The 27,610-nt window shown below is 41.4% G+C and overlaps 2 protein-coding genes across 10 annotated transcripts in view; one reads left to right on the top strand and one right to left on the bottom strand.

Moving 5' to 3' along the window:
* Positions 1–20,923, top strand: part of ABCC6 (ATP binding cassette subfamily C member 6) — a 29,118-nt gene extending 8,195 nt beyond the window's left edge. For 3 of the 6 annotated variants that reach the window (XM_080557355.1, XM_080557354.1, XM_080557356.1), the window contains 20 exons: positions 589–792; positions 1,386–1,532; positions 2,359–2,446; positions 2,739–2,808; positions 3,226–3,352; positions 3,835–4,011; positions 4,442–4,609; positions 6,073–6,259; positions 6,711–6,771; positions 7,449–7,569; positions 8,301–8,508; positions 9,544–9,854; positions 10,585–10,784; positions 11,432–11,558; positions 12,142–12,243; positions 12,962–13,108; positions 13,673–13,831; positions 14,068–14,234; positions 14,717–14,911; positions 15,354–20,923. In XM_080557355.1, the coding sequence (XP_080413481.1) occupies positions 589–792; positions 1,386–1,532; positions 2,359–2,446; positions 2,739–2,808; positions 3,226–3,352; positions 3,835–4,011; positions 4,442–4,609; positions 6,073–6,259; positions 6,711–6,771; positions 7,449–7,569; positions 8,301–8,508; positions 9,544–9,854; positions 10,585–10,784; positions 11,432–11,558; positions 12,142–12,243; positions 12,962–13,108; positions 13,673–13,831; positions 14,068–14,234; positions 14,717–14,911; positions 15,354–15,462 (3,075 nt within the window). In that variant the 3' untranslated portion in view covers positions 15,463–20,923. The remainder of the gene's footprint in view (positions 1–588; positions 793–1,385; positions 1,533–2,358; positions 2,447–2,738; positions 2,809–3,225; positions 3,353–3,834; positions 4,012–4,441; positions 4,610–6,072; positions 6,260–6,710; positions 6,772–7,448; positions 7,570–8,300; positions 8,509–9,543; positions 9,855–10,584; positions 10,785–11,431; positions 11,559–12,141; positions 12,244–12,961; positions 13,109–13,672; positions 13,832–14,067; positions 14,235–14,716; positions 14,912–15,353) is intronic. The other 3 variants (XM_080557352.1, XR_013939808.1, XM_080557353.1) reach the window with 3 other exon arrangements.
* ABCC1 (ATP binding cassette subfamily C member 1 (ABCC1 blood group)) overlaps positions 19,383–27,610 on the bottom strand; it is a 57,616-nt gene continuing 49,388 nt past the window's right edge. For all 4 annotated transcript variants that reach the window (XM_080557351.1, XM_080557348.1, XM_080557350.1 and 1 more), the window contains 7 exons: positions 27,383–27,509; positions 26,902–27,003; positions 25,659–25,805; positions 24,295–24,453; positions 23,201–23,367; positions 22,213–22,407; positions 19,383–20,921 (listed from right to left, as the gene is read on the bottom strand). In XM_080557351.1, coding sequence (XP_080413477.1) covers positions 20,813–20,921; positions 22,213–22,407; positions 23,201–23,367; positions 24,295–24,453; positions 25,659–25,805; positions 26,902–27,003; positions 27,383–27,509 — 1,006 coding nt within the window. In that variant the 3' untranslated portion in view covers positions 19,383–20,812. The remainder of the gene's footprint in view (positions 20,922–22,212; positions 22,408–23,200; positions 23,368–24,294; positions 24,454–25,658; positions 25,806–26,901; positions 27,004–27,382; positions 27,510–27,610) is intronic.

Genomic DNA, 27,610 nt, shown 5'->3' with positions numbered 1-27,610 from the left:
CATTTTGCCTCATAAAAATGAAGTGTTTCACTGACATGAATTATGCTAGGATTCAACTTTTAAATCTCAGTTAAAGGCTGCCATGCTCTCCCAAGGAAGGATGACATGGAACCCATGGCTACAGAACAAATCAAAAGCTGAGGATTACAGAAGGCATGTTGTTTAAAAGACAACAGCAACAACAAAAATCATTGCATTGATGTGTACCACTAACGTTTGACTCTAAGAGATGGCTTAATATGTTATTCATGATGACCATGACTCTCTGAAGGACCACAGGAGGATTTAAAGACTACAAAGTTTCTTTAAGTTTAGAGTAAACTCTTCTACATGTTCAGTCTTTTACCTTGTGTCTGCCCACCTTTTCTGTTTTTGTTTGTACTGTCAGTAAAAACAAAGCTCTGAAGAGAAAATGCAAAATGTTTCCCAGCCTAAAAGATGTATAAGCAAAAGAGTATACACAGCTCAACTGCAGGGAAATTTCTTCAGAATTCATAGGCAGTATTACGGTGTGGGGTTTTTTTTCAGAATAATTGCGCAGTTAAATATGCAACCTGCTAAGTGATAAAACCCAAACATTTATTACAGGAGACCCAGATGAAACATAAAGATGAGCGGGCCAAACTTACCAATGCCATTCTTAGCGACATTAAAGTAATCAAACTCTATGGCTGGGAGAAAACCTTCATGGAGAAAGTGCTTGGTATCCGGAAGCAAGAACTTCAGGCCCTAAAAAGATCTCAGATTCTCTTTTCAGCATCTCTAGCTTCTTTCAATTCATCAACCTTCCTGGTGAGTGACTCACCTTCCTACATAAAATGTGCTATTACTTCCATTTTCTTTGTGGTCCTGTCTGGACAGATTTTTCCTGTTGGACAGCTAGAGATAATGTCTGCCTGGAGGAGTTGGTGGTCTCACAGGAGGAGTTGAGACCCAGTGAGATCGGCTGCACAGACATTTACACTGTCCTAGCAGTTCCATGGATGAATTACCTGGTCTGATGACATGTTCCAAGCAGATGGAGCCTGCTTTGTAGGAATCACCTGGAGACCTCCAGCTACACAGAGTACACAGCACAGTCAGTATCTGCACAGGCCACTTCTGTATATGCTGTTGCAGGTCAGCCATATTTGTTTTTAATGGAGAATGGCTGTGTTTTCACCTTACTGTGACTGCAGCACGAAAACGTCCTTAAAGGAGAACAAACATCAAATGATCAGACTTGGTTTTGTAACCTTCACCTATGATATTTGCAGGCCGGTGGTATCATGTATATGGACGATAGCCTGGGTTCCAGGGCATGTAGGAAGGGACCTGCCACCCTTGAATCATTCTCCTTTCCCTGTCTGAAGCAAATGGTTTGCTTTTTCTTTGCTCCCTTCCAGATTGCATTTGTCATGTTTGCTGTCTACACCCTGGTGGATAACACACACGTCTTGGATGCTCAGAAGGCCTTTGTATCTTTAACACTGATCAACATCCTCAACACTGCGCACTCCTTTCTGCCATTCTCCATAAATGCTGTTGTCCAGGTTAATTGCAGGCTATGTTTCTTTTTTTTTTTTGGCCACAACTTTTTTAGATATCACCATTGAAAGGTAAAGGGAGGGATTTCTTACGGCTTTGAATTTCAGGCCAGCTAATTGCTATTGTGAAAAAGTGAAGTGCAAGGAGTTCTAGCTAAAGGTAATTTTGAAGTACAGTTTTTCAGAAAAGGTTGATATATTGACGAAACAGTCACCAGGAATAATTCTTAAGTCTTTTAGAGCCATATAAACATCATGTGGTGTAAGGCAGAGACTAATACTTTTTTGCTGGGTAGTATCTGGTATTAAGCTCTCTTTTAGAAGCATTAATTACCTGTTAGTCCTATATCACAAGCACCATTAAATCTCAGACATGCTTCCAGTTCTGTTTCTAATCACAGAGATCAGAACAGATGGGGCAAAATCTTCATGGGAGATCAGGGGAACCTTACTAGCCCAGGCCAGAGAGAAAAGCAAGTCACTGTTAGTGAGAAATTGGGAAATTTTGCTTCTCTCTTGCAACACAAGAAGACTGTCATGATTCTTCATATACAGGAGCAATCACTGGGAAAATTGAAGGATGAATTTGGGGAAAAAAAAGCAGCAATTTCAAGCATGTGAACAGAAAATACATGTAAGAACATGGCTTTTTTTTTTAAGTGGAAATAAAGACAATTAACTTAGGGAAGAGCTGCATTTGTCCATCTAAGCCTATCTGCAACATAGAACCTAATCAACAGTCTTCAGTGGGTTTTCAGGTTGAGTCTTAACTTCTAGTTGTATTCCCTTTCTATTCTAAATCTTACTGTTTTATGTGCTTCTTCATTTTCAGGCCAAAGTTTCTTTAAACCGCATAGCAGCTTTTCTGAATCTGGAAGAACTGAATCCCGAGAGCTCAAACAGAAACACTTCTGACTGTGGTGAGCTTCTGTCTTAGTATTGTCTTACAAGAGGAGTAGCTTCCATTGTTCAGCTTCCACAATGGTGCCTACCATAGTCAAGAGAGAAGAACGTTTGCCTTTTACCATCACTTTCTCTCTCAGGCCTATTTATTTCTAACAGTGAAATCTAGTCTGGTAATTAACCCTTCTTTTGATAATTAACATTCATTTTATATAAATAAAAGTGCATACTGAAACATAAAGACATAAATAGGGCTGTTTCTATACTTACCTTTGAATTTCACGTGTTCTTTTTCTCCTCATATCTTAGTACAGGCAAGTATCACCATAAGAAATGGAACATTCTGCTGGAGCAAAGAAACATCTCCTTGTCTTAGAAGGTACAGCCTTAACGTTAGTCATCTCAGTTCTGTAGGTCAGGGTGGGTGCTGAATGAAGGAATTCTTCACGGCCCAAAGTGAAATCAGTGTGGAATATGTACAAGTTTCTGAGTTTGCTTCATATTTAACATTGAATTCTGAAAATTAAAAAGTCAGACAAAACGTATTATTGCTTTTACACCTGTCTTAATGGGAACACAGAAATAGGAAGGTCCCTGTATCTGAATGTTGCCTTCATATGCAGAGACTGCTTTCCTTACACAATTTGTCGAAACATGGAATTACACTAATTTAAGTATTAAAAAAAAAAAAAAGGTCTGCATAACTACAGCAAGAATTTTGCTTGTTTTCTTTTCAGAAAGCATATATAAAAGGTGGTCAGAGACTGATTGGGGCGGGGTGCTCTTTTCTCTGTAGGATAGATCTTACTGTGCCCCAAGGCTCCTTGCTTGCTATAGTTGGCCAGGTGGGCGCTGGAAAATCTTCATTGCTGTCAGCATTACTTGGTGAGCTGGAACAGATGGATGGCTGCGTGACTATGAAGGTAAATTTTTCCCTTAGCATTTGCTCCTAATTAGGCTGTCTTCAGGAACAGTAAGGTATCAACCAAGTCATCAGGTATTCGATGAAAACGTACTTACTGCTGAACTTTTAACAAAATTTATAGCGTAGCAGCCTGCATTTAGTCATCAAGAGGTGCTTAAGACCTGCCAGATGAGCTTGACCCTTGAGAATGGGAACTGGAACAAGATTTTGGCGGTCTGGTTCCATTTCCCACTCTAGCAGTGAGTTAAAGTGACATTATAGTAAATAACATCACTTGAAGTTCTGTTTCCTCCTCTGTAAGACAGTGAAGGTGCGATCCTTTTATTTTGAAAAGGGCTCAGACCTTTAAATGGTAATGATCATTGCATATTTTTTTAAAGCTAATTGGGGAGGGGTTTTCTTCAAAGACAGGTTTCCACATGTCCACATTGTGCTTATGAAAAAGAGATTGGTAATATTCTTCCATTTCCATTTTTATAGGGCACAGCAGCTTATGTTCCCCAGCAAGCCTGGATACAGAATGCTTCAGTGGAAGATAATATTCTCTTTGGGAATGAGATGGATGAAGCATGGTTTAATAGTGTGGTTGATGCTTGTGCATTGCAGCCTGATTTGGAGAGCTTCCCTGCAGGGCAGAAGAGTGAAATAGGCGAGAAGGTACTGGCCCAGTTTTATGAAAAAGTTTGCCAAAATATGAGTAACTACAACTTTGGGTGTCCCACTTAAAACTACAAGAAATGGATTAAACTTGCAAGAGACAGGTGCTCAGGAATTTCTGAAAAATTGGACTACAATTTACTGGGGTCTGAAGCCCACCTCCTGACAGTTAAGTTAACCAGAGATATGAGAGATGCTTAATGAGAGTAAACAAATCCAGGTCATTCTTGGGTCCTTGTTTGCAGGAGAGCTGAGTTGCTCAGGAGAAGATGCCTCTGTCTCAGCATCTCAAGAGCCTAATTTCTTGGGGGGGGGGGGGGAGAAAGGCACTGGTTTAAAAATAAGTCATAAACCATCAGTGTAAAATGGAGTCATGAGCTTATAAATATGCTGTAGCTTAGGAATAAACAGTGTCAATGCATTTTTACAGGGAATAAATATATCTGGAGGCCAGAAACAAAGAGTGAACCTCGCTCGTGCCGTATACCAGAAGGCTTCAATTTACTTACTAGATGACCCCCTCTCGGCTGTTGATGCCCATGTTGGACAGCACATTTTTGAACATGTTCTTGGACCCAGTGGCTTACTAAAGGACAAGGTATGTTATAAATCCTGAACTTTAAGAGACATCAAAATCTATCTAGTCATAAGTGCGCCCCAGATGTTTCCAGTAAGGTAGGTTACTTTATCAAAGGCTCCCAAATTCTTTTTTGCTAGTCCCGGGTAGGTACTACTGTTAGCAGCAATGGAAGGGGAGTGGGTAACCTCCGCAGCCCACAGAGCACACTGAAGTCCACCAGTGAATCTCACCTAGGTTGAATTCTCCTGAAAGACTACTTCCGTCCTCACTCAAACAATATGCCTAATTCCAGCCTTACTGCTACAGCAAGTCTGTAGTTCTTTTGGTCTTCTGTCAACATTAGAGTGGTCCCTCTTTGGGATTTATTTCTAGTATAATTTGGAAGAACTGTCTTTCACTTCCAGTTCATTGCATTTTACCATAATTTCTCATTCCTTCACTTTTGAATACTTCAGTGCCAACTTTACAGTTCTCATCACCCAACTGTTCATCGCTTCAGTCTCAGGCTTCACCTTAAACACTTCTCTTCCTTTCTTCTTTGCATTGGATGCATTTTGGTATTCCTTGTTTCTTCTCTGTTGTCAGGCAATAGAGATGATAAATGTGGATGCATAAGAAGGGATGGTGGGGCACCTCTATTTGTTTCATGATATAAATTGACTACAATTATTTTATTTGATTTCAGGTTGTAGAAGGAAAATAGGTATTTATTTTCATCAGAAAGTCCAACTAAAACAGACATGTCTGTGATTACAAATACCTTTTCTCCTGAGTAGATTGGTTGCAAGTTATCAGAATATAATTATTATACTCAAACATAGAAAGACTGGCAAAGAAAGCAGGTATCAGATTTCACGTATCAGATTTAAAATGTACATAAAGGGCTTGATTGTATATTAGAAATGTAGAACACACCAATTTCTTATTTAGGGAAAAATTACTTGTATATTCTTTCCTTCACCTAAATATGCTCAGAAATTTAAATGAAAAAGATCCACACTGTAATTCCATTCAGGCTGATAAAGTTTTCAGACACAAATTTTATTCTGAAATACTGGCGTCAGTGACAATAAATGTGACATACTCTCCAAATACCATCATTCTCCTTAGGAGCTTCAGCCTGAGTGGCATCAGCAACATGGGAACTGGTCAGTGAGCCAGGCAAAAGGTCCTCCTGCACATATGGTGCTAGCGTGAGACTTCAAGTCTTATTTCCCATTCTTGCTCTTTTAGGCAATGCCTGACACAAAGCAGTTGGTTAATCCCTCCACTCCTCAGTTTTCCACTTTCAAAATGGGCACAAAGCCATGCTGCAAATGTAAGCATCAAAGGCACTCAGAAGTGGCAGGAATAAATAACAAAAATATCCCCACGTTAGCAAAAATTACAGGTTCACACTGAGGACATCTTCTTATAAGACAGCTAACTGCACCATTTCAAGTGAGCAGGGGAACACTGGAACAATTGTAACTTTCTTCCAGCAGACTCGTGTTCTAGTGACTCACACGATCGGCATTTTGCACCAAGTGGACAACATTGTTGTGCTGGTGGATGGAATGATCTCAGAAATTGGTTCCTACCAAGAACTTTTACAGAGAAATGGGGCTTTTGCAGAATTTCTTCATTCACACATTACTGCGGAAGAAAACGCATGCTCTGGTTTTCCAGGTAACCCAAACGAATTGGAATTGTTTTTCCCAGACCTATCAGTCACTTGTTTCCTTAATGTTATATTTAATTAACTGGGGGTCTGCTGCTGTTAATAGCTGGGAAGAGGGAAAAGAGAATGAAACAGGAAAAGCCGGTTGTAGAATTGTCCTACGAAGGACACTTCGAGCAGGGATCTCATCACAGGAATCTGTTGCTTTATGTGGGAAAATATGCCAGTCAAATGAGCTGAGTCATCACCTCAAAATTGGTTCTTGAATTAAGTTTCATCTTAGTAGGCAACAGTCATGCATTTAATATAATTACCCACTACATGTGCTGTTCTTCAACCCTGACTTTGATATTTCTACTCTTAGAAAGAATTCTTTGTAATGGATCTTTCCTCAAAAGCTATACAGGACAAAATGGTATTTGCAAAGCACTTAGAGAAAACAGTTGGTTTATTTTACAGCTACAGGAGGCACCAGCAGCACCGTCACCTCTAGATGTCCATCACAGGAGAAGTTCTTTAGGTAAGCTTCAAGCTGTCTCACACACCAAAGAACTTGCTCTAAAAGTCCATTAAGAGCCTACACCGAGTCTCTTAATTAATACAATACTGGCTTGGGTTTGATCTTTAAATTAATAATGACAAACAAGCAAAACTCAAGACCAGCTAAGGAACTGCTTTTGAATATGGATGTTGTTAATATTAACATATTTCCCAAGGAGACAGAATTTGTCCCAGAGGTCAGTACGAGGCATATGGATACATTTACCTGCTGTTCAGTTCCTAGTGGGACTGTAAGGTCTGATTAATTTCACGCCAGCCGCAGGTAGTGTATGCTCAAAGCCTCTGTTTGTTAATGGCTACACTTGACAAAGCCCAGTGCCTGTGATATGTATGGACACTTCTTGGGGTCACTCTGGAGGATCCCAAAAACTGCAGCCTTTGAAATAAGCATGAACAAAGGGGAGATGGGTGAGGACAAGTAAGCTTCCTGAATTCCCATACCTTATTTGACTCCGGGAAAATGGCATTGCCATTGTAGGAATCATTTTAATGTGATCTAGGGAAGAAGGAAGGGCAGTTCAGGTTTACACTCCACCATAAACATACACAATGGTGGGATTCCCTGGATCTAAATAGGCTTTAATATACTGATTGCCCTAGCTAAAAATTGAAAGAATTTTTGTTTTCTTTATGAAGTGACAATTCAGTCAAATCTTCTGCTATGGGAAGGGAGACCACTCCTGCAAGTCAAGACACTACTTCTGCTGCAGCCACTGAAGGAATATTAACCACAGGAGAGAAAACTCATCACGGCAGGGTAAGCACAGCACTTTCCATTAAGAACAAAGATAGGTACTGTGGGTTTATTACTGACCCACTAACCCCTATCATAGGTGGGTCAGCTCACTGCCTAAGTTAAGCTAGTGCAGCTTCAGAACAGTCAGCTGAGTTGCCCAAATTTGCCCTGTAATGGAGACAAAGTCATTTCCAAACTATTTTACATAACACCTCCTATGTAAACTGTATCTCCCAAAACGTGCCCTGATCTAAGCAGTGGTTTGAAAATAGGAATAATGCACATACATTGCAGGAAATACATGATGGGAACGAGAGACGAAAGAGTAATTTATGACCACTTGAGAAGAGAAAGCCTGATTCAAGAATTACAAGAAGGGAGAGGGCACCCTGAGGCAGTCAGGGTGAGGTGGTAACAAAGGACAGAAGAGTACACATTACAAGGCACTTGTAATCTTGGATCTGGCTGTAGGTTCTTGAGGCTGATGGGAAGGGGTGAAGAGGCACATCACTCTTCTCATCTTTCCCAAGAGGTACACTTCAAAAGGCCAAGGCAAGGAATAATGGCTTCATTATTCATCCACCAGGAAAATAAGGAAAGAATTAATGTTTGCTGTAGCCCGTGACATACTCAGCAGATACGCCCTAGTAAATCATTCTGTGTTTCAGAGCTGGTTTTCCTTGCTAACAAGCTTAATCCTTCCAACCCCTCCTTCCATCTCCTTTTCTTTTTTCCTAATTGTTTCACTCTAGGTTAATACTTCGATTTATGCAGCCTACCTGAAGGCAACAGGCATACCGCTCTGTGTGTACATCATTCTGTTGTTCACGTGTCAGCAAGCGTTATCATTTTTTCGTGGTTACTGGCTCAGCATGTGGACAAATGACCCTGTATACAATGGTACACAACAACACACAGAGCTAAGAGTTGGAGTCTTTGGTGCACTAGGAGTCATTCAAGGTTCGTTTAACTTGCTCACCTCATTCTTCTCTGTGTTTCCACCTCCATTTCCCATATCCAGGATGTTTCCTCAGAGTATAAACAAGTGGATGCCCATGGGCTCTTTGCCTCCCAGGCACTTGGCACCAGCCCTAAAAGTTTGGCATGGGACCTAAAGCTACAGACTCTGACGCACAGAGAGGATTTCTAAGGGATCTGAACATTTTGAATGTTACTGCTTGAAATTCCACCTCATGATATACTAGAAGTGTTCTGTGCCTTTCGGCAGACCACGATCAATTGTCTTCCTCTACAGTTCCTGCTGGAACTGTATTTATCTGGACCGAAAACAAAACAAAAGAAAAAATCATCAACAGAAGAACTATGCTATCCCTATTTTTCCATCCCACCCCCTTGTATCCAACATTTTCTACATTTTTCTTCCTCTCATCTCTTTCCATTCCTCCAATATAAATGCATCATAACCAAGTGCCAGTGGTGGCTCTTTTTCATGCTGAATTAAGTCTTGGTTTAGGCTATTTGAGTGTAAAGAAAGAAAAAAGAAACTTTGAAAATTTTATATTCCTTTAAACCTTAAAAAATTTGCCACGATTATTTTGATCACTGTTAAAACTTTCCTGTTTTAGAGCAGAAATTAAATCTGAAAAGACAGCAAGCTGAGTAACAGAAATTTGAGAAAGCTTTTAAAGTTCAAAAGAACAGGAAGGGTTGGGAACCCTTCTGTGCCAACAGCGAATCTGTAGTCCAGAAGCCTAAAACTTGGAGTAATTCAAAGTAGTTCCAGTCTAGCTCATTTTGTGAAGAACAGTTTCTGTGCATTTATGTTGCTGAACTCTTCTGCAGTCCCAGCTACTCTAGAGAAAGGGTAGTTTACCTTGCAGCTCTGAGGCTTGGCTTAATTGCTACCAAAGAGAAAGGCAGCTCCTTTCATTACTATTGCATTCACACTAAGTGAAAGTCATGATCTTGCAAAGGAAAACTCCAAGGTGACTTTGTTTAGACCCAGTAACACTGATTATTTTTTTAATATTGCAGCTGTTTGCAGATTTGTCTCCACAGCAGCAGTCCTTCTAGGTGGTGTGATAGCATCACATAAGCTGTTTCTGCAGTTGCTGAGGAACGTTGGTAGATCCCCGATGGTCTTCTTTGAGCAGACACCCATTGGAAACTTACTGAACCGCTTCTCCAGAGAGATGGACGCCATCGATTCCATCATCCCTGACAAGCTGAAGTCCTTGCTGGGATTCTTGTTCAACTTGCTGGAGATCTACCTTGTGATCATTGTGGCTACACCAAAGGCAGCGATGGCCATAGTGCCTTTGACTGTTTTTTATGCTGTGTTCCAGGTAGGAGCTCATAGAGATGTGTAGACAGAAGAGTAGCATAGCCATGACCTTACAGAAAGCCTGCTCCCATTTCTTAGGAGCAGAGACATGCAGAAACTATTTTCATCATCTCCAGTTGCATTTGAGTAACAATAACATCAAAAACTCTTCCCACGTCACCTCAACCTTCCAAAGGACCTCGGAGAGGCTTTTACTTTTCTATTGTCCAAATCAGATCCCACCTAGAGCTATATTCCTAGTCTCCATTAGTGTAAATGAAATGATATTAAGACCAAAGGCACTTTTCCTTTCCTCTAGCATTTCCATGCTGCCTTTTTTTAATACCGTGTATATGAGGTCACTGCCCCATTGGACTCAAATGCTTAGCCAGGTAAGGCTAAACAGAAGGAAAGGGGACATAATGGTGCAAGCATGGCTCCATTCTCCATCAAGCAAAGGGCAGGTCTACAGGAGAAAGTAAGCGTGAGTTTAGAGGCTTTGTAAGTTCAGAGTACCTTGGCTTCTTTGCGTTAACCAACCATGGGGTTACTCTCAGTAGCGAAAGGAGATAACAGAGGCTGAAATGCTACTGCACCTTTTAAGGGCATCTCCTGCCTGCACATTAGATTTTATAATGCTAGGATAGTACGTACTGTTGCACTCACTGAGCCATTTCCCAATTTTCTGTGGAGCATCTCCACAAAGGCATTAACCTTCTAGTCTCTTCTCTTTCCATTTCCTTTTGTACCAGCACTTCTATGTCGTCACCTCCTGCCAGCTGCGACGCATGGATGCTGCCAGCAGGTCACCCATCTACTCCCATATTTCAGAAACTTTCCACGGGAGTAGTGTGATCCGTGCTTACAAGGACCAGGAGAGGTTTATTTTGAAGAGCAATTTCCTAGTGGATGAGAATCAGAGAATATGCTTCGCTGGAGCAGTTGCTGACAGGTACAAATCTGGAGTAGAGAAGAAATGACAGTTTACTCCCATGGCCCGTATGAGTAGAGGTAGCTGCTCTCGGGGTGTGGGTGGAGGTATTCAAAAGATGAGGCGCACAGAGTTTGAGGAGTAAGGTAGTCTTTTACTTCATCACTCATATTATACCTCTTTGGCAACGTTGGTCCTCATACAACCGATACGCTCCATCTCTGTTGTATGGCGAGGCAGACATGCTGACACAGAGCTAGAGGTATCATCTGATGTCCAAAATGCATAGCTCTAGTACGTGCCTGGTGCGGCCTGTGGGATATGCAGAATCCGTCATACAACAGACCCATCAGCCATGAACAGGTGAGGAGCAGCGGAATAAGAAAGGTTAGACCAATTAATCCAAGAAGCTGTGTGCTAGCTGCTCTCACCCAACAGCCTTTGGACAAAATCCTATTAGAGGTGATAGATCAACCAGTTTGGAGGGACTGGAGTCATTCATGAGCTACAAAGTGGCTGGTTAGGAGCATCAAGGCCATGACAAGAGCTTTGTTGTGTACCCTGTACTCTCAGCAGTTCCACAGTTGTTTTGCAAAGTAATCACAAGTGCTGTGGGGAGAAAGTAGGAGGGCGACCAGCAACAGCTCTGTACTCTCCTTCTCTTGCAGGTGGCTTGCCACAAACCTGGAGTTTCTAGGCAATGGCATCGTATTGTTTGCAGCACTATTTGCAACAGTTGGCAGAAAACACCTTAGTCCAGGAACTGCTGGCTTCTCCATTTCATATGCTCTTCAGGTAACTTAGTATTGAAGTAATACCATGCTTGCCTTGCATCAAAATCAATTTACACGTCAATTTCTGCTACCATTTCAATTTCCAAGAAATCATGAATTCTTTTTGTAGCTTTCTAGGCGCCTTCTCTTACCAAACCCTGCTGTTAATGCTGAAGCCCAGAGCATTCAGAGCGCATGGCTCCTTAGAGATAATGAACCCAATAAACATATGCAGCAGCCATCTTTTTCCTCCTGCATCTGAATTCATATTTAATTCCCAGTATGTTTCAAGTAACTGAGGCGTGTTCTTCAGTGTCTGTTTTATTTGCTTTTAGACTAGCTACAGAACAGCCTAAGAAAGTCACACTACCTTTAACGCCCAATCAGTAGCATTTCAGAGGAAGCTGGCCAGGCTCTTTAACACAGTTTTATAGCCATGGGGCCTTATGAAATTTTATTTTTTAGCCTTTTAAGGGATGATTTCTCAAGTAATTAGCTGACGAGGATCTCCTTGTAAATAAACACTAAAAGAAAGTAACAGGTACCTTGTGAGCACAGGTCCAAGTTCTTTCATCTGCCCTAACATTTCTGCTTCTTCCTGCTAGATAACTGGTGTTCTGAACTGGATGGTGCGCTCCTGGACAGAAATTGAAAACAACATTGTTTCTGTGGAGAGAGTGAGAGAATACTCAAGGACTCCTAAAGAGGTAAATAGCCAACTACTGACCCGACTAGCACAGGAAAAATCTCTGCAAATCAGATTTGTAACTTTTCTGTTCCACCTGGAGAACCCCTCCTGTTTTTGTCCTTCTGAAAGGCCAGTTATATTTCCTTTAGAAAACTAGCATTTTGATCCAACTGATAGGTTGTTTTGTAACCTCTGATTATTGTATTTCCATGAGACAGTTAAGAATTAGATTGTCATTAAAATAGCTTCACTTGGTAACACTCATGGAATGAGGCATATTTTCTGCCCATATTTGGACCATGTATTTATTGTGCGTGTTCAGATGTAACTCTGTGATAACTGATGGCTGCTAGATAGCCTTTGAGCAATTAAGAATCTCCAGTGCAATCATTTCTGTTCTGTAATCGTTATTTCTCCATATGCTGGCCTGAGATCCTACTGAAGGGGACTTTCACGTACATTTCATGCACGTTAATCTTTATTGAAACGCTCAATATCAGAACTCTGACGTGCAAATAAATGCTTACGCCCATTTTCACTTAAGATGACTGGGATCTTTGCAGGAAGTAAAAAAGCCAACATTTGCAAAATGAAAGTTAGAGGCCTTTTTCTCTTTTGTAAACAGATCAGTGGGAATTTAGCACAGATGCCTTCATAAGCTTCCTGTTTGAGTATGGCCAGCTCATTTCGTAATTTAAATCAACTTTATACACTGTTGATTGTTGTCATCTGTCTAGGCACCCTGGACTCTAAATGGTAAACTTCAGGGTCAAGTCTGGCTTACTGAAGGAAGAATTGAATTCAGAAACTATAGTTTGCGATACAGACCAAACTTGGAGTTAGCTCTGAAGCATATCAATCTATCCATCAAGGGGAAAGAGAAGGTAAGCATGAGCTTCCAGAAGAGCTGCAAGTGTGAGCAGTGCTTTGCACTGATGAGATCTGGGCAGATATAGTCCCTATGTTACACCAAGGTACAACAATTTGTAAACAGGAATGCTGTGGTAAGGTATGAGCCCTTTCCCATCAATCACATCACACTCTTCTTCTAGTGAAAAACAGTGCTTCCAGGATTGCTGCATGCACTAGACATTCTGAGTGAAATTTTGTTTCACAGAGTATTAGCAGAGTTACAGCTAAGGAATTTCACTTTGTAAATCTAGTGCCACATCAAGGCCCTGTTCCAGCTCGTGAGTCTTGTAGCTATTCTTCCCATTAAAGGCTTTCAAGATTCACTTTCATACAAAACAATTACAAATTCTAAATGATTCCTTTTAAGAATGTAACCCTAGACTATGTGGGTCTTAAATAGCCCTAAAGATTTGATCTGTGTAGGACTGTCTCTTTCCAAAGGCTATACACCAGCCAAGAAGAACGACATGACAGGTCTTTCCAACTATGGGAAATGATCAACATCAAAAACAAAAGTATTCCACTGCACTTTACAGATCGGCATAACTGGAAGAACAGGAGCTGGGAAATCTACTCTTGCTGTGGGATTGCTGCGATTAGTGGAAGCTGCAGAAGGAGCGATCCTAATTGATGGACAAGATATTGCTCAACTAGGTCTCCATGACCTTAGAACCAAGATAACTGTAATTCCCCAGGTATGGAATTAATTTCTAGAATGCTTCAGCAGAGCTGAAAGTCTTAACACATAGCAAGGGTTCAGAAATATTCTGTGAGGGAGGGACATTCAAAGATCTCAAAGTTGGAACTAACCTCTATGCCATCCTAGTCTCCCATTCAATATAACATTAGCAACAGATTTGCACCCAGCAGAGAAAACCAGAGAGCTCATTTTTATAATTATTTCAGGAGTTGTTTGTGTCTCTGTGCTCAGGATCCCGTTTTGTTTTCTGGCACTCTAAGAATGAATCTTGACCCATTAAACCAATACACTGATGCAGACATCTGGACAGCTTTGGAAGTGACTCAGCTCAAGAACTTTGTTGCAGATTTGCCAGATCAGTTGGAATATAAGTGCACTGACAGAGGGGAAAACCTAAGGTACCTTATCTTCAAAAAAACAGTGGTAGGGTAGTGCCAGCCTGTGGGCTAAGAGGATGTCCTAGACAAGGAGACTAATTTGTAATAAATAAATTAAATGGGGGGAGGAGGGGTGAGAGGAAACAATGCCCAGACAGCAAATTGCCTCATAATTGGCCTATTTAATAGCATGAAATCAAATTATTAAGATGCTGAGTAGAAAATCTTTGAGGCTTAATCACTGTGTTGGCTTATGTTTGTGCAGTGCTTCATGCACTGAAATCCTACTCCCAGTACAGATCTCCTGGGTGCTACAGTAATACACACCTTTCATTTCCTTAGCTTGTTTCATGCGGTTATCAGCAGTGCCACCAGCTTCAATCAGCCTTTCAGGGAAAGGGAACAATCACCCTTTCATTACTGTTTTCAAACTAATCATGTAGTCTGACCCCAGGGAAAAGTAACTGCTGCTCTTCATTTAACATCCTCCTTCTTACTTGCAGTGCTGGTCAGAAGCAGCTGGTTTGTCTGGCCAGAGCACTTCTTCAGAAAGCCAAAGTCCTCATTCTCGATGAGGCCACAGCTGCAGTAGACTTAGAAACTGATCTTCAGATTCAGTCCACCCTGAGGACTCAGTTCAAGGAGAGCACAGTGTTAACAATAGCTCACCGGATAAACACCATCATGGACTGTGACAGGTAATAATACCTTCAGCCACTTTCCTAAGGAGGAAGGAAGACTCAGGCAACCTGTATGAACTAGACAAATAACTCTGTATTAGTGAACAACAATTCCCTTTCTGTCCTTTTCTTGCTTAATGCTCAAAGCTTTGCCTTTGATCTTAGGTGTTTTTACATCAACTAGGCACCAGTAGTAGGTTAATCAAAGATCGCTTATGCCTGTATAATGCATTTCATGCCATTACTTGTTTTTTTTTTTAAACCCACTGACAGCTAAACAATGGCTATAGCTCTTTGCTTCCTCTTAAAATCATAAAGGTAAAATACACCTTCACCTGTAAAACTTGGTTGAATACCGAGCTAGTACTGAAATTTATTTTAGAACTAAGTAGAAATCACTTATGTTTATTGCCATTGCTGGTGTCCCCCCAGGCTTACACATCTGTTTTAATGTTCACAGGATTTTAGTCTTGGATAATGGCCAGATATCTGAATTCAATACTCCAGAACAATTAATAGCTCAGAAGGGACTGTTCTACAGACTAATGGAAGAATCTGGTCTTGCCTGACTGACTCATGGAGTACACCATAACGCCATCACCATCAGGAATAATTGATGTCTTAATTGAGTTATTACCTTCGTTTCATTCTAAAATGATGGGCATGCCACCACATCTTGTTTGAGCTATAACTGCAATGGGTAGATGAAAAAGGATGACTTGGGATACACATTATTTCCTTAGGAAACTTAGCAATTCCGTTTTCATTATGTTTCCAGATACCCAAACCTCACTCTTCTGTTGAGGGTGAGAGCCAGAAAACAAACACCTTACTGCTTTTATGGTATAAAACCAAACAAACTAAAAGAAAAAGACCACAGCATTTCCCATTTGTGCTATAAATGGAGCCCAAATGCACTGCCATATTTCATGATTGCACAGGTTATTTTTAAAAGCAACCACATTTCATAAAGAACAAGAATTTAACTGGTAGCAAGCAAACCATTTACAGCTTGTCCTAAGTTCCAGGCAGGACAAATTCAACCTTTCGCAAACATTTTAGGACTGCTCACCCAAGCACTGTTCTTACAGATGTGGTAGCCTCCAAGGCAGCAGCTGGATCTAGTCATCCAAAGTGCAGAAACTCGGGGAGTAGGGAAGAGAACGTGGGATGCCACCAAGCACAAGAGCATATGGCTGCCTCTTGTCACAGCTGGTGATCAGATCTGTGATCTACTCCATCTCCCTCCATGTCCGCTTTGGATGGTACCTGCATGAATCATGCTGGGTGGAAGGCTGACAGCTTAGACACAGGCTTGCTGACACAGGAAAGAGCAACTGAGCTGGTGGGTGGGCAGCAGGATATCGTTCATGGCATTTGAAGGCTTGGAGCAGCCCTGGAGCGGCCCTGCTGACAAACCATGGTTGGTCACAGTGGAGCGTGTCTGAACTCTTGGTACCGCTATTTCCTAATTGAATTTGGTCACGAGGAATTTATGTGGTAGCCTCCTTCTCCAACCCACGGTTCATTCCTGGCTCCTTCTGTGCAAGTTTAGCTGCTGTGCATGTTACCCTGGCACTGCAGAACCTCTGGCATGGTGAATCTTTCAGATGCTACTTTAACAAACCAGAACAGCATCCAGAAGGAAAGCCTTTCCAGGCTTCTCACAGCGCTGGGGGCTGCCGTCAGAGCTGCCCCCGAGTCTCTCCTCAGGGATTGCAACAAGAAAATGTGACTAACAAATCACACTGCAAGCTACTGCTGTTTACCATGACTTCTTAAAGCATTTCATTTTCTAGAAAGCTGAAATAAAAATTGAATCAAGTATTAAAGTGGCTCAAATGAGGAGTCATGGTGGAGGGGGTGGGAGAACTCAAACCAGCAAGGGTCAAGCCAGACCAGCAAAACCCAGATGTTTCTTCTCCAACAGCTGTTCAGTAGCCACTTCACCCACATTAAGAGCAGCTAACAATTTCTAGTGGACAGGTGCTTAAGATAAGTCTAATGCCCACTGCCATATTGGTGTTAAAATACTAGGAAGGAAGTGGGTTTTTTTTCGTACTTTCTCCAAACCAGTATCTGTGGTTAAATAGAGTACCTTACTCAAGGGCAGAGCCAAAAAGATTCAAACAGGTAAGTCATGAGTACCCTAAAGGCTGATCACTGGATCTCAAACCAGAAGCATTTAAAACTAGTGAGATGCAAGTTACGTGTTTTAACTGTGGTCAAAAAGAAACAGAAGTGCTGGTGTTGCTGGGCAGTTCTGAAACAGACATCTTTTAACATACTGTAATCTCTGGTATAAACATCTTTTAAATACTCGCTTTCCGTTCCTAAGTTGGTAATGAAGGAAAAAGTCAACAGGAGAAAATAATCAAAACATACTTTCATACTGGTAACCTTTGAACAGGCGCTGTTTAGCTGTTGGCTTGCACAACCTAACAGCGAGCAAAAATACCAGCAGCTTTCACACATAAAGCTGTGCTGTAAGGGCAAAAGAAAAAGGATTCCCAAGATCACATGGGACCAAAAAAAGACCAACCTGTTTCAGATGAGTAAGAGTCCCCCAACTTTATGTCCGAGCATTACTGTAAGTGACAAATAAGAAACTCAAATCTCACAAAAAAAACTTTTTTTCTTTTGAACAGAATGAACTCTTCTAGGATGTAAGGCACATTCCACATTGCAGCAAACAATGTCAGTCAGGATACATCAACATGCATCAAAATCCAATGCAGTAAATTCAGATGAGATGTTTTTACACTTTTATATTAACATATTTATTGCAAATATATATGTTAATAACACCAACAGTAGCTTCACAGGCACTGCAGTGGCACAGACATCATAGCTGTAAACTGAAAGATAGACCACTGCAGGAGCTGGATGATTTCAAGATAGTGGGCTGTAATATCAGCAGTGCCTGCTGGATGGCGCCAAACTCTTGTATTCGATGTCATATGTGCCGTCATGCCAGATTTCACTTGCCAAGTCTTGAAAGTGCCCCAAGTACTCAATGAGCATTAGGTATGCGCACAGCAATGAAGTGGTGTGCAAGCACAATGGTATGCAAGCACAACAGTGAAAACAGATTAAATAAGGAAAACGTACTGGCTTTATTGCCAGTTTCTAAGACCTTACCTTGCAACAAGTTACATCATTTTCTGCAAATGTTCCCAATGGCAACGCCTGCAGGGCTCAGCACATGGGCCTCTTTTTCCTAGCTGAAACGGGATCTCTCACTGCTGTCCTGCTCCTACCTCAAGGCACCCCAAAGACTACACAACACTGCTTGCACACACAGGTTCTGGGGGAAGAAAGCTGTATTCATTATCTTTGTGTGCAGTAAAGGTTAATTTACACTGATCTTCATAATGTATAATGCAATTTTGCTCAAGTCACATTCAGACAACATAGTCACGTGTAATCAGGATCATAAATCAATGCAGCAATATCACAAAGCACTGGTGGGCGTTTAGGGCGAACAGAAAAGTGTGTCTGCTCCAGAGCTGGGGCAGAACGATTTGTGCCAGCAAGCGTATGAATATATAAAACTGGGAGAACAATGACACATATTAATAACTACATCATTGAAAAAGAACACGACAAACACACAACAAGCAGTCTTCTGGCCCCTTGTTGCACTATTTATATGGTTATCTGCAAAATACAGACAGCCTTTTGGACACACAGTGCCCTGAATGTTGCATGCAGCCCATGAATATGTCTGAGAATACACAGTGACACCTTCTAGTGTACCCAGCTGGACATCGCAAGTGCAGTTTAAGTCATTTTTACTTGCGCAACTCCAGTACAAACACTTTACACAGCAGAAGCTTAGTTCTAGAAGTTCTGTATTTCAAACAGATCTTGCTCCCAAGCGTAGTGTCATTGCTTTCACGGGACTTACTTGTACAATTAGGTTAAGGTTTTTAAATCTCAGTTCATCACCATGCATTTAGACACCTTTAGGAACCACTTGCTGTGCATTAGGAATTCCATTTGCTCCAGTCTTTTCACCCTTTCATCCACCACAAGGCTGCAAAAACCTTAGGTGATTTGAAAAGCCAAAACCTACCACTCCTCCCCAAACTCCCAAACCACTCCTTGCACATTCCACTCCCATGGAAGAAGTTAACAGCAAGCCACCACTCAGGACACGTGGCAGACAAAGGACATGGACAGCATGGACAAAGGATCTCCACAGCATCAATAAGTCCTCCTGCACTGATCTACTGTTATTACCTGTCTGCTCAACAAACTGCAGCGTTCAAATTACAAAACAAAGCATGAGATGTGATCCACCCTACCACATCAGTTATTCGCACTCAAGGTTTCTTAGCCACTTCAACAACCCCAAGCATCAGTCCCTGCAAGCCTTATTTACCAGTATTTACGTCCCAGTAACTTCTATTTTCAAGGAAAAAAATAAAAAAAAAAACTGCCAAAGTTGACCCTGTCAACTACAATGCAAGAAATGACACACCACTTTATCTTTCAAACTTTTTTTACTGCAAGTTCTTTGCAAATATTTGTATAGTCATTACAAAAAAATACCAAAGAAAATTTCAGTCTATTCAATTTCAGAATCATAATTTACAAAAAAATAAATAGCTTTACTCTAAAGAAGACAACTGTCTAGCATTAATATCAGCAACATCAAGTCCACATTCTCAGAGTACTGAACAGTTGGGTCCATCTGGCTTAGTTTGCCTTCTTCCAGCATTTTCCTTTAATATAAGACTAATTATAACATAAGAAACGCAACTTTTTTTCTTTCCACAAAAAACTGAACATTCAAGCAAAGATCTTGCAAATCAGACTCCACTGCTGATTGAATTCTTAGACGCCTCTGACATACAATGTAAAAACAGTAACACAGTTCTTGGCTTTTTGTTTTGGGGGTTTTTGTGTTTTTTTTTTTTTTTAAGCTACTGTAACAGAACAGTTTCCCAGAAGATTTAAGAGTCAACAGCAGCAGCATGAAGGGCATGTGTCTTTGATATAAGGCTAATGGTCCTTGATATGGTAGAGCTTTTATTAAAGCACAGAACTCCTAAAGCCAAGGGTATTACAATCAGTATCATGCTGAGCCTGCAACCTCTGCTCAAGCAAATCCTGACTTCTCAGTCTAGTCCCCCCAGGTATAACCAGGATTCTCCACCCAAGTCAGAATTCCTGAGTGAACCGGGTGTAAAACCAGGTACTGCACACTGCAACATACCAACTGCTGCAAGAGTTTGGTTTTGGAGTGATTGTCATTCCAAACACGCTTAAATACTATTTTGAAGTTGACTGTGCTTCTTCACATCAGCACTACTGACATAGTCTGGTGAACTTGCTGCTGTACACTGTAAACACATGTGAAACCTTTAGGAGAATGCATAAAAGCATTAACCATGTACAGTAAATGCCATAATGAGAAAATCTGGCACGCATTATTTCACAAGAAGAAAATCTTTGGACTATAGGACTATATGCCACAAAATGTTCCGAGTGTATCCCACAATAGATGGCTCATCAAATGAGGAATCAGCAAACAAGCAAATAGCTAGCATTTGCAGAAATACTTTAAACAAAAAGGGGCTTCCGAACATAAGGGCAGATGAAAAGAAAAAGCTTCTCTGAACTTCTCTGGTGAATCACTCCACCTTATATTTGAGCACATTATGACAGATGTCAGGCAAGAAGAACTAAAAGTCTTTGAAGTGCTTTTGCACAATGCATGCACTTCTCCTAAAGCTGGCTAAAATCAATAGAAAGGAGAAGAAAAAAATATTGCATTTTTACGTTACTTCCATTGCTGTACTCCGGCTGACTTCATTAGGTCTGAAACTGAACTGTACAATTCATACCAGCCCAGGGGAAGTCATAGTTCTTTGAACGTATCATCTCCTTTTTCCCCATCATGTTCAAATCCTACACCAATCCCGAATCTTTGGCCATGCTATAGAAAATGCCTTTTTCCTGAAGGAGGTTGTCTGGGCTACCACACTCCACCACTTCACCTCTGTCCAGGACTAAAACTCTGTAAAACAAGGATAAAAAAAATGGTCACAAGCAGGTCAGTCCAGAATGCCAAAGAAAACAGATGTACGTGTACACACAGAAATTGACTGTAGCACAGCTTCTACATGCAAGGGAAGACAGTCCAGACTGTATGAATGAATAGAGGTTTTCACCTCTGTCCTTCCAGACGGCTTTTCTGGTCCACTTCTTACATAGCATACATTTACCTGGTCATTTGCAGGCCGGCCTAAAACTTTTGAGTGTGCTTTGAGCCAACCAGAAACTAGGTAGCAGCACTTTCTCTCAAAGTAAGAGCCCCTGAGACCTTCCAAATCTGGAACACCATTGCCCTAACACCGTATCACATCCGCTGCTGTTAGATTCTGCTGACAAAATACAAACACAGACATAGCTTGTGCAAAGCAAAGGTACAGCTGTAATTAGGAAATTCACCATGCAAGTCACTGTAGTCAAAGTCAGTTCACAGTACAAATGCTGCCCTTCGGCTACCTCCACCAACTGGCCAGGCACTGCAGAGATGCTGCCCAAGCCCTTAAGCAGGTGCTGCTGCCTGATGTTACTGGCTGCAGTGACTTAATTAGGTGTTAATCTGGTGGCAGTACTGCTGGTGCTGTGCCTGGCGCAGGCAAAGCTCTTGTCTGTTATCTTTCACTATTGACAGTGCAAAGAAAGGTCTACAAGAGTACACAATCTTATCAGTGGTCACTTTGCCACACTGTGATAAAAAGGACAAGAGAGATTAAGACTGAAATTATAAGACAAAAACTCTGCCCTCAACCACACAGCCACAAGGCTGTGGATGAGGGCGGGGAGGATGAGGGAGGTCACATGAACTAAAACCAAAACTGAAGGAAAGAGAAATGTCAAATAAACTTTGGACAAAGGCAGGATCTGCCCCTCTGACTCCTTATGCTGCCTGTGCCTAGTTTAGGGTATGTGCTCCTGAAAGCTCTGAAGCCTCTTTCAGCTGTGCCTAAATTAGGGCAAGACCCAGGAATAGACTCCTGTTCTCCTCCTTGCCTCCCTTCCCTTCCTGGTTTGCCTGGGCAGGCATGGCACGATAGCAGTACAGCACAGGGATCCGAGCAGCTCCCCAGGCCAAACACAACCTCTGTAAGCCAGAACAAACACACACAACCCATCCAAACCGCAATTTGAGCAGCTCTGTGGAGAAATGGCTAAAAACAATACACTGGGCAGCATTTATCCAGCACAATGATCCTCTTCTAAGCAGAGCACAATACAAGTCACACGTGCCATTCTTCAAGACAGAAACGCTATTACTTTACCTTGTGTAGTCCATGATTGTGTTCAGACGATGTGCTATAGTTAAAACAGTACATTCCTCAAATTGAGACTTGATCGTTGACTGTATGAGGTTATCCGTTTCAAGATCAACAGCAGCTGTGGCTTCATCCAGAACGAGGATTTTGGACTTCCTGAGCAGAGCTCTTGCCAGGCACACCAGCTGGCGCTGTCCCACACTACACAGATAGGATGGGAGGGTGGAGGAAAAGAAGTCAGAACAATTTTGCAATATTCGTGTCGAAGCCCAGCAATTCCTGTAAGAACTCCTCTGTAGTATATGTGCCAAGAATCCAGCAAAATAGACAAGGTTCTTACTGCTTCACTATAAAGTACGTAACAGCATCTTAACTACATCTCCCTCATAATGAAGTCTAGAGAATGTAATAAAAGAGTACATTACAAATGGTTTCAGTATAACTGCATCCCTGAATCAACGCATTGTTGAGGACTGTACTTTAAATGGTTTCTACAGATTCATCACATAATCCTGTTACAGTGCAAAAAGCAAGCTAATAACTCCCATAGAACAGTAGCATCTATTGGGCATGAGCCATTGTAAATTCAGAGCATCTGCAATAAATAGCAGCCTGCTGCTACTAAAATCCATTCCAAGACTGCCCGAGCTGCGAAGTCGAACATCACAGTATTTTCTGAGTGTTTCTTAAATTAAATTCTCAAGCTCGAGAGTTTAAAGCCTGATTGATAAAACCTAATTGTCTGGTTGCCTGGTCACGCATTAAAAATTTCCCAGCTCCTCCCCAAATTCTCATACAAGGAAAAAATAAAAAACAACCAAACAACACCAAAAAAATAAAAAAGACTGCTATTGGTAGCATCTAGCTACATACTGATCGAAGCGAACTGTAAGCTTTCTGGAAGTCTAGCTGCAGATGGGAGGGCACACACACACCTCTCACTTCCTGTTTATCTCATAAAGCAATTTTCACAAGCACTGTTTCTTTGACGTACCTGAGGTTCTCTCCACCTTCAGCACATTCATGATTAAGTTTATCAGGCAGGGCCGATACAAAATTTTTCAGGTGAGCCAATTCCAAAGACCTCCAAATGTCCTCATCAGAGTGTTGGTCAAAAGGATCAAGGTTCATACGCAGTGAGCCAGAAAATAATATTGGATCCTAGGCATAGAAAGAGATAATTGACAATCCACACAGATCATGGCAAGTGCTCCAAAAATACTTCTTAGATAGTGAAAGGAAAACAACATGTCCACCTGCAGTTGCACATAAGCCCATCTACTGAATTTAGAAGACAGACCTCATTTTTTCCAGTAACAACAATTTGTTCATCCTCATCCTTATTCCTTATGCCTTTTAGGGGCCTGACCTGTGCCTCCTGTAGACTCTGGCAAACTGTAAGTCAGTAACTCACAAATCCAGAAAAACAGAAAAAAAAATCAGCCAACTTTTTTTTTTAAACCGGTCTGCTGATTTAAAGCCTGAGCACTCCCTGTCCAGTCTTCTGTCAGCAGGGACAGCTACGTCAACTTTACACCTCCTACGGAATTACACCATCTGTAAATATTTCAAAAGTCTTTAGCTGCAATATTAGTGAAATGAATGCATTTCTTTCTTGGATATGGACAAATATTACTTTGGAAACACTTCTGGTCTAGTAGTGCCTGACTAACGCAGAGTAATCAAAAGGAGCTTGGCAAAAACGCAAAGTTCCCCCACAGATTTCCAAAAGAAGCAGTGCAAGAAGTCTTTCACAGTGCGTTCACTTGTTTTTGTTGGAATGCTACAAACGCGATTTATATAACCACATTATGGTCCTGTTTTGAATCTGAACAGGAAGGTAATAAATGCTATACAGTAAGAACAAGAAGACTCGAGTCTGAATGCCCAGTTCTTGTAAAGCCACATGCCCAAATGTTTTGGACTATCAAACCCACAGTTGCTGGGCTAGACAGGGATGGTTACGTGCACATTTCTGTGAGTGAAGAGTACTGCATACCTCACAAGACAAATATATTCCCCCCAGTACACTGCAGAAAGTGCACTTTTACAAAATGAGCTCTGGCAACGGCAGGATTTCACACCTACCTGAGGAATGATGGTGACCCTGAACCGCAAGTCATGGAGTCCTATCTTTGCAATGTTAATTCCATCAATAATAATTTCTCCTTCAGCTGCTTCATTGATCCTAAACAAGCCTAAAGTAAGAGAGGATTTTCCAGCTCCCGTTCTTCCTACTATTCCTATCTGTTGGAAAGAAATACAGGAACAACTTACTCTAAGGCAGGGTTAAAGCACTTGCAAGAATCTACTTGAAAGAGACACACTGTCAAAAGGTTGTTACATTTGTTGGGCTATCAACATCCCAGAATAGTGCAACTAACTGGGGTTAATGAAATAGGAGGGGAAAAAAAAAAACAGTGGATATGAAAAAAGAAAGCCATCTCAAAATAAAAATCCACTTGCAGAAGTTTTCTATTTTTGTGTAAAGGCAGATGGTACCAGGTAGAGTGGGCCAAAGATTCCCTAACCTGTTTTTTTTTTTTCAGTTGTGCTTCACAGCTATAACTTGTGATTTGTCCTTTATCTTCTCTTCTTTGGATTTACAGAAAATTTATAGCAAAAGCACTCAATTTCTTAAATTTTGCTTCCCAATTAGTCTAAAGTCTCCAATTGTTTTCTTTTTTTATTAAAAAAATATTTTTAAATTGGTACTTTGGTTGGTTATCTCTTGTAATCTGCATTTTCTATCCAGTCTTGGGGTAGCATTCTGCCCGTATTTGTATGTAGAAAACATGCACTCAGAAAAACAAATACCAAGTTGGATACCACAACTAAGCAAGCCTGGTAAGTATAAGCGTCTCTCGAGTACTTTTTATACTGTTGTGCAAGATCACACTATTATTATACGTCAGAGTGCACTCAGGACTGAGGTGCGTGCGGGCACACACACACATTTACCGCAATCAGAGTCTGGCCAAATCCAGAGGATCTGCTCAAGTCCCATTTTTTTCCTGCAGAGTCTCACCTTACAACTTCTGCCTCACCAGAGCAGAGCTCCCCCTTCTACTTAGTAGCTCGTTTTCTTGAGACCAGTAGAAACTTAACCACTCTGCTAGGTGTCAACCTCTTTGCCTATCGCAAATGAATTACCAAAGCAGTTCAAAAGTTTCTGGGATGGGAAGAGAAGATAGCACAGCCTCCTTTCCTTATGAAATGAGACCAAAAGACACTTCATGAATCCACATAATGTTTATCCCACGACGTAGGATGTCCCTTGAAAAGAGTAAGAGCCTGCTGCAGCCACCAGTTACAGTAAGATTGATTTTGGAGAAGCTCTTCTTGCTCTCAAGGACCTAAGAGTGTCCTACAGGAGGGGGTTGGACCCCTCTTTGGCTTATGCATACATACTTATCAACAGTAGTCGTCTGCTACTAATTGAGATTCATTACCTTCTCACCCCCATTTATGGTGACATTTATGTTTTTCAGAACCAAATCCAAGTCTTCCCGGTAGCGTAAACCATAGCCTCGAAACTCAACCTTGCCCTCCTCAGGCCAGGTGCTTGCCGGGGCAGTTTGTTCGATGCTCCACTCAGCCTGAAAAAAAAAACAACACAAGCGTATCTGATCAGTTCCTCCCTCAACTGGGCACAGGCTCAGAGGACGTAAGGAAAGCAATTAAGAAAAATCCTGTTAGCGTGTAACTTGCAAAAGGAACTGTGATGATGATGATGGGGCAAAAAAGGGAAAGAGCTGCCCCAAGGCAGATGAAATGGTGAATGTAGCCACGGGCTTTGCTATCACAAGTGCCACTTTCTAGATAAAGCTGCTTCTTACGAACAGCAGAATCAGAGGCAGCACGTATTGAGATAACCTGCTTATGCAACACCACCACAGTAACGAAAGCACTGGGAAAGCCAGGCATGCAACTATAAGCATTTCGACTGAGACAACAGATTTACAGGGTGGTAAAATAAACAGCTGCTGCCTCAGCCTCCCACAGGGGTGGGAGAGGAGAAAGCACACTCCACTGTATTTATTGCCAGTACCAAACAAAGAGGCTTTTAATGACACAAACACCAGTCTGCTACCAGACCCTGAGAAAAAGTTCTAAGAAGGGTCCTCTTAAGGTTTGGCTACAAAAATAGCGATGCAAGTCAGGTTCTCCAGAGACAAGCATGTCAAAGAGGAGCCACAGGGAATTGTGTTCTGTAACCAAAAGGTGCACAAATGCAGATGTAATGACTTATTAGGTGATTTGAATCAAAACAGAAAAGTAAATCCTCTTTACTCTTCCCATTGACAGCAAAAAGAGAAACACACAAAAAATTGGTTAATCACTGAAGAAAACAAAACCAGATTTGCACAACTCCACTGCTTAACCCAGGGCAGAATGGCAGATTCATTTCCTAAATAACAAGCTGTAAATATTGGGAGTATACACCTCAAGAGCACCCCCAGGAACTACCCCCTTAAGACACAGCCTGTCTCTAGAGATCAATGAGAGCACAAAGTTCTATCAAATCCCTCAGCTCAGAGGACAAGCTTTTACAAGCATTAAGGCAACCATAGGTTCCTTACAGACTTGTTCATAACACCCAGGTAGGCTGCATGCAACCTCATGTCAAATGATACAACCACAAGTCCTGGAAATATCCACCAAGTGCTAGCTGTGGTGGACAACCCACTATACCTCCTTCTCCATTTCAGCATATTCTTTGACTCTTTCTACAGCAACAATGTTGGTTTCCAGCTCTGATGACATACGTACTAGCCAGTTTAAGTATGCTGTAATCTGCAAGAGAAGAAGTTTAAAAGCAGTTTACACTAAGCATGTTACCTGCAATTAAAAACAAACAAAAAGCCACACAACCAAAGCACTGCAAGTTCATGGAATGCATAAACACAGATATGATTTTGGTTAATCAGTGCTGGACAGGAGAAAAGTCCAAATGCCTTTAACATGCACGGGATAAGTCTTCTTAGTCACATCTCCTCACATATGCAGGGCACAGAAGAAACCTCCCCCATTTTTCCAGATGGTTTTTATTTGTAGCGTTTATTCTCTTTCTGTGTTCCTTACATTAGTTTTCCCTCTGAAGCTTGACCAAGAACCTGGCTTTCTGATGCAGTCTTACAATTTAGAGCTTTTTTCTGTTTAACAGTAAAATTACCTGCAGTGAATAGGACACTGAAAGGCCAACCAGTCCTGGACTGAGCTTGTTGCGTGCAATCACTGCGAACAATGCCGCAAAGAGAACAATGCAGTTCCCCACATACTCCAGCCGGACAGCCAACCATCTGCAACGCAGAAGAGACATCATGCATCTTTCCAGTAACTCATCCACAGAGAATTAGGAATGCAGTCAACCAATGTTGTCACACATCTTGCTTTTTAGTAA

This window comes from Anser brachyrhynchus (genome assembly GCF_964034855.1).
Source record: "Anser brachyrhynchus genome assembly, chromosome: 15".
NCBI classification, from domain to species: Eukaryota; Metazoa; Chordata; class Aves; order Anseriformes; family Anatidae; genus Anser; species Anser brachyrhynchus.
The sequence above is the reverse complement of the archived record's forward strand: the minus strand, read 5'-3'. Positions and strand labels throughout refer to the sequence as shown.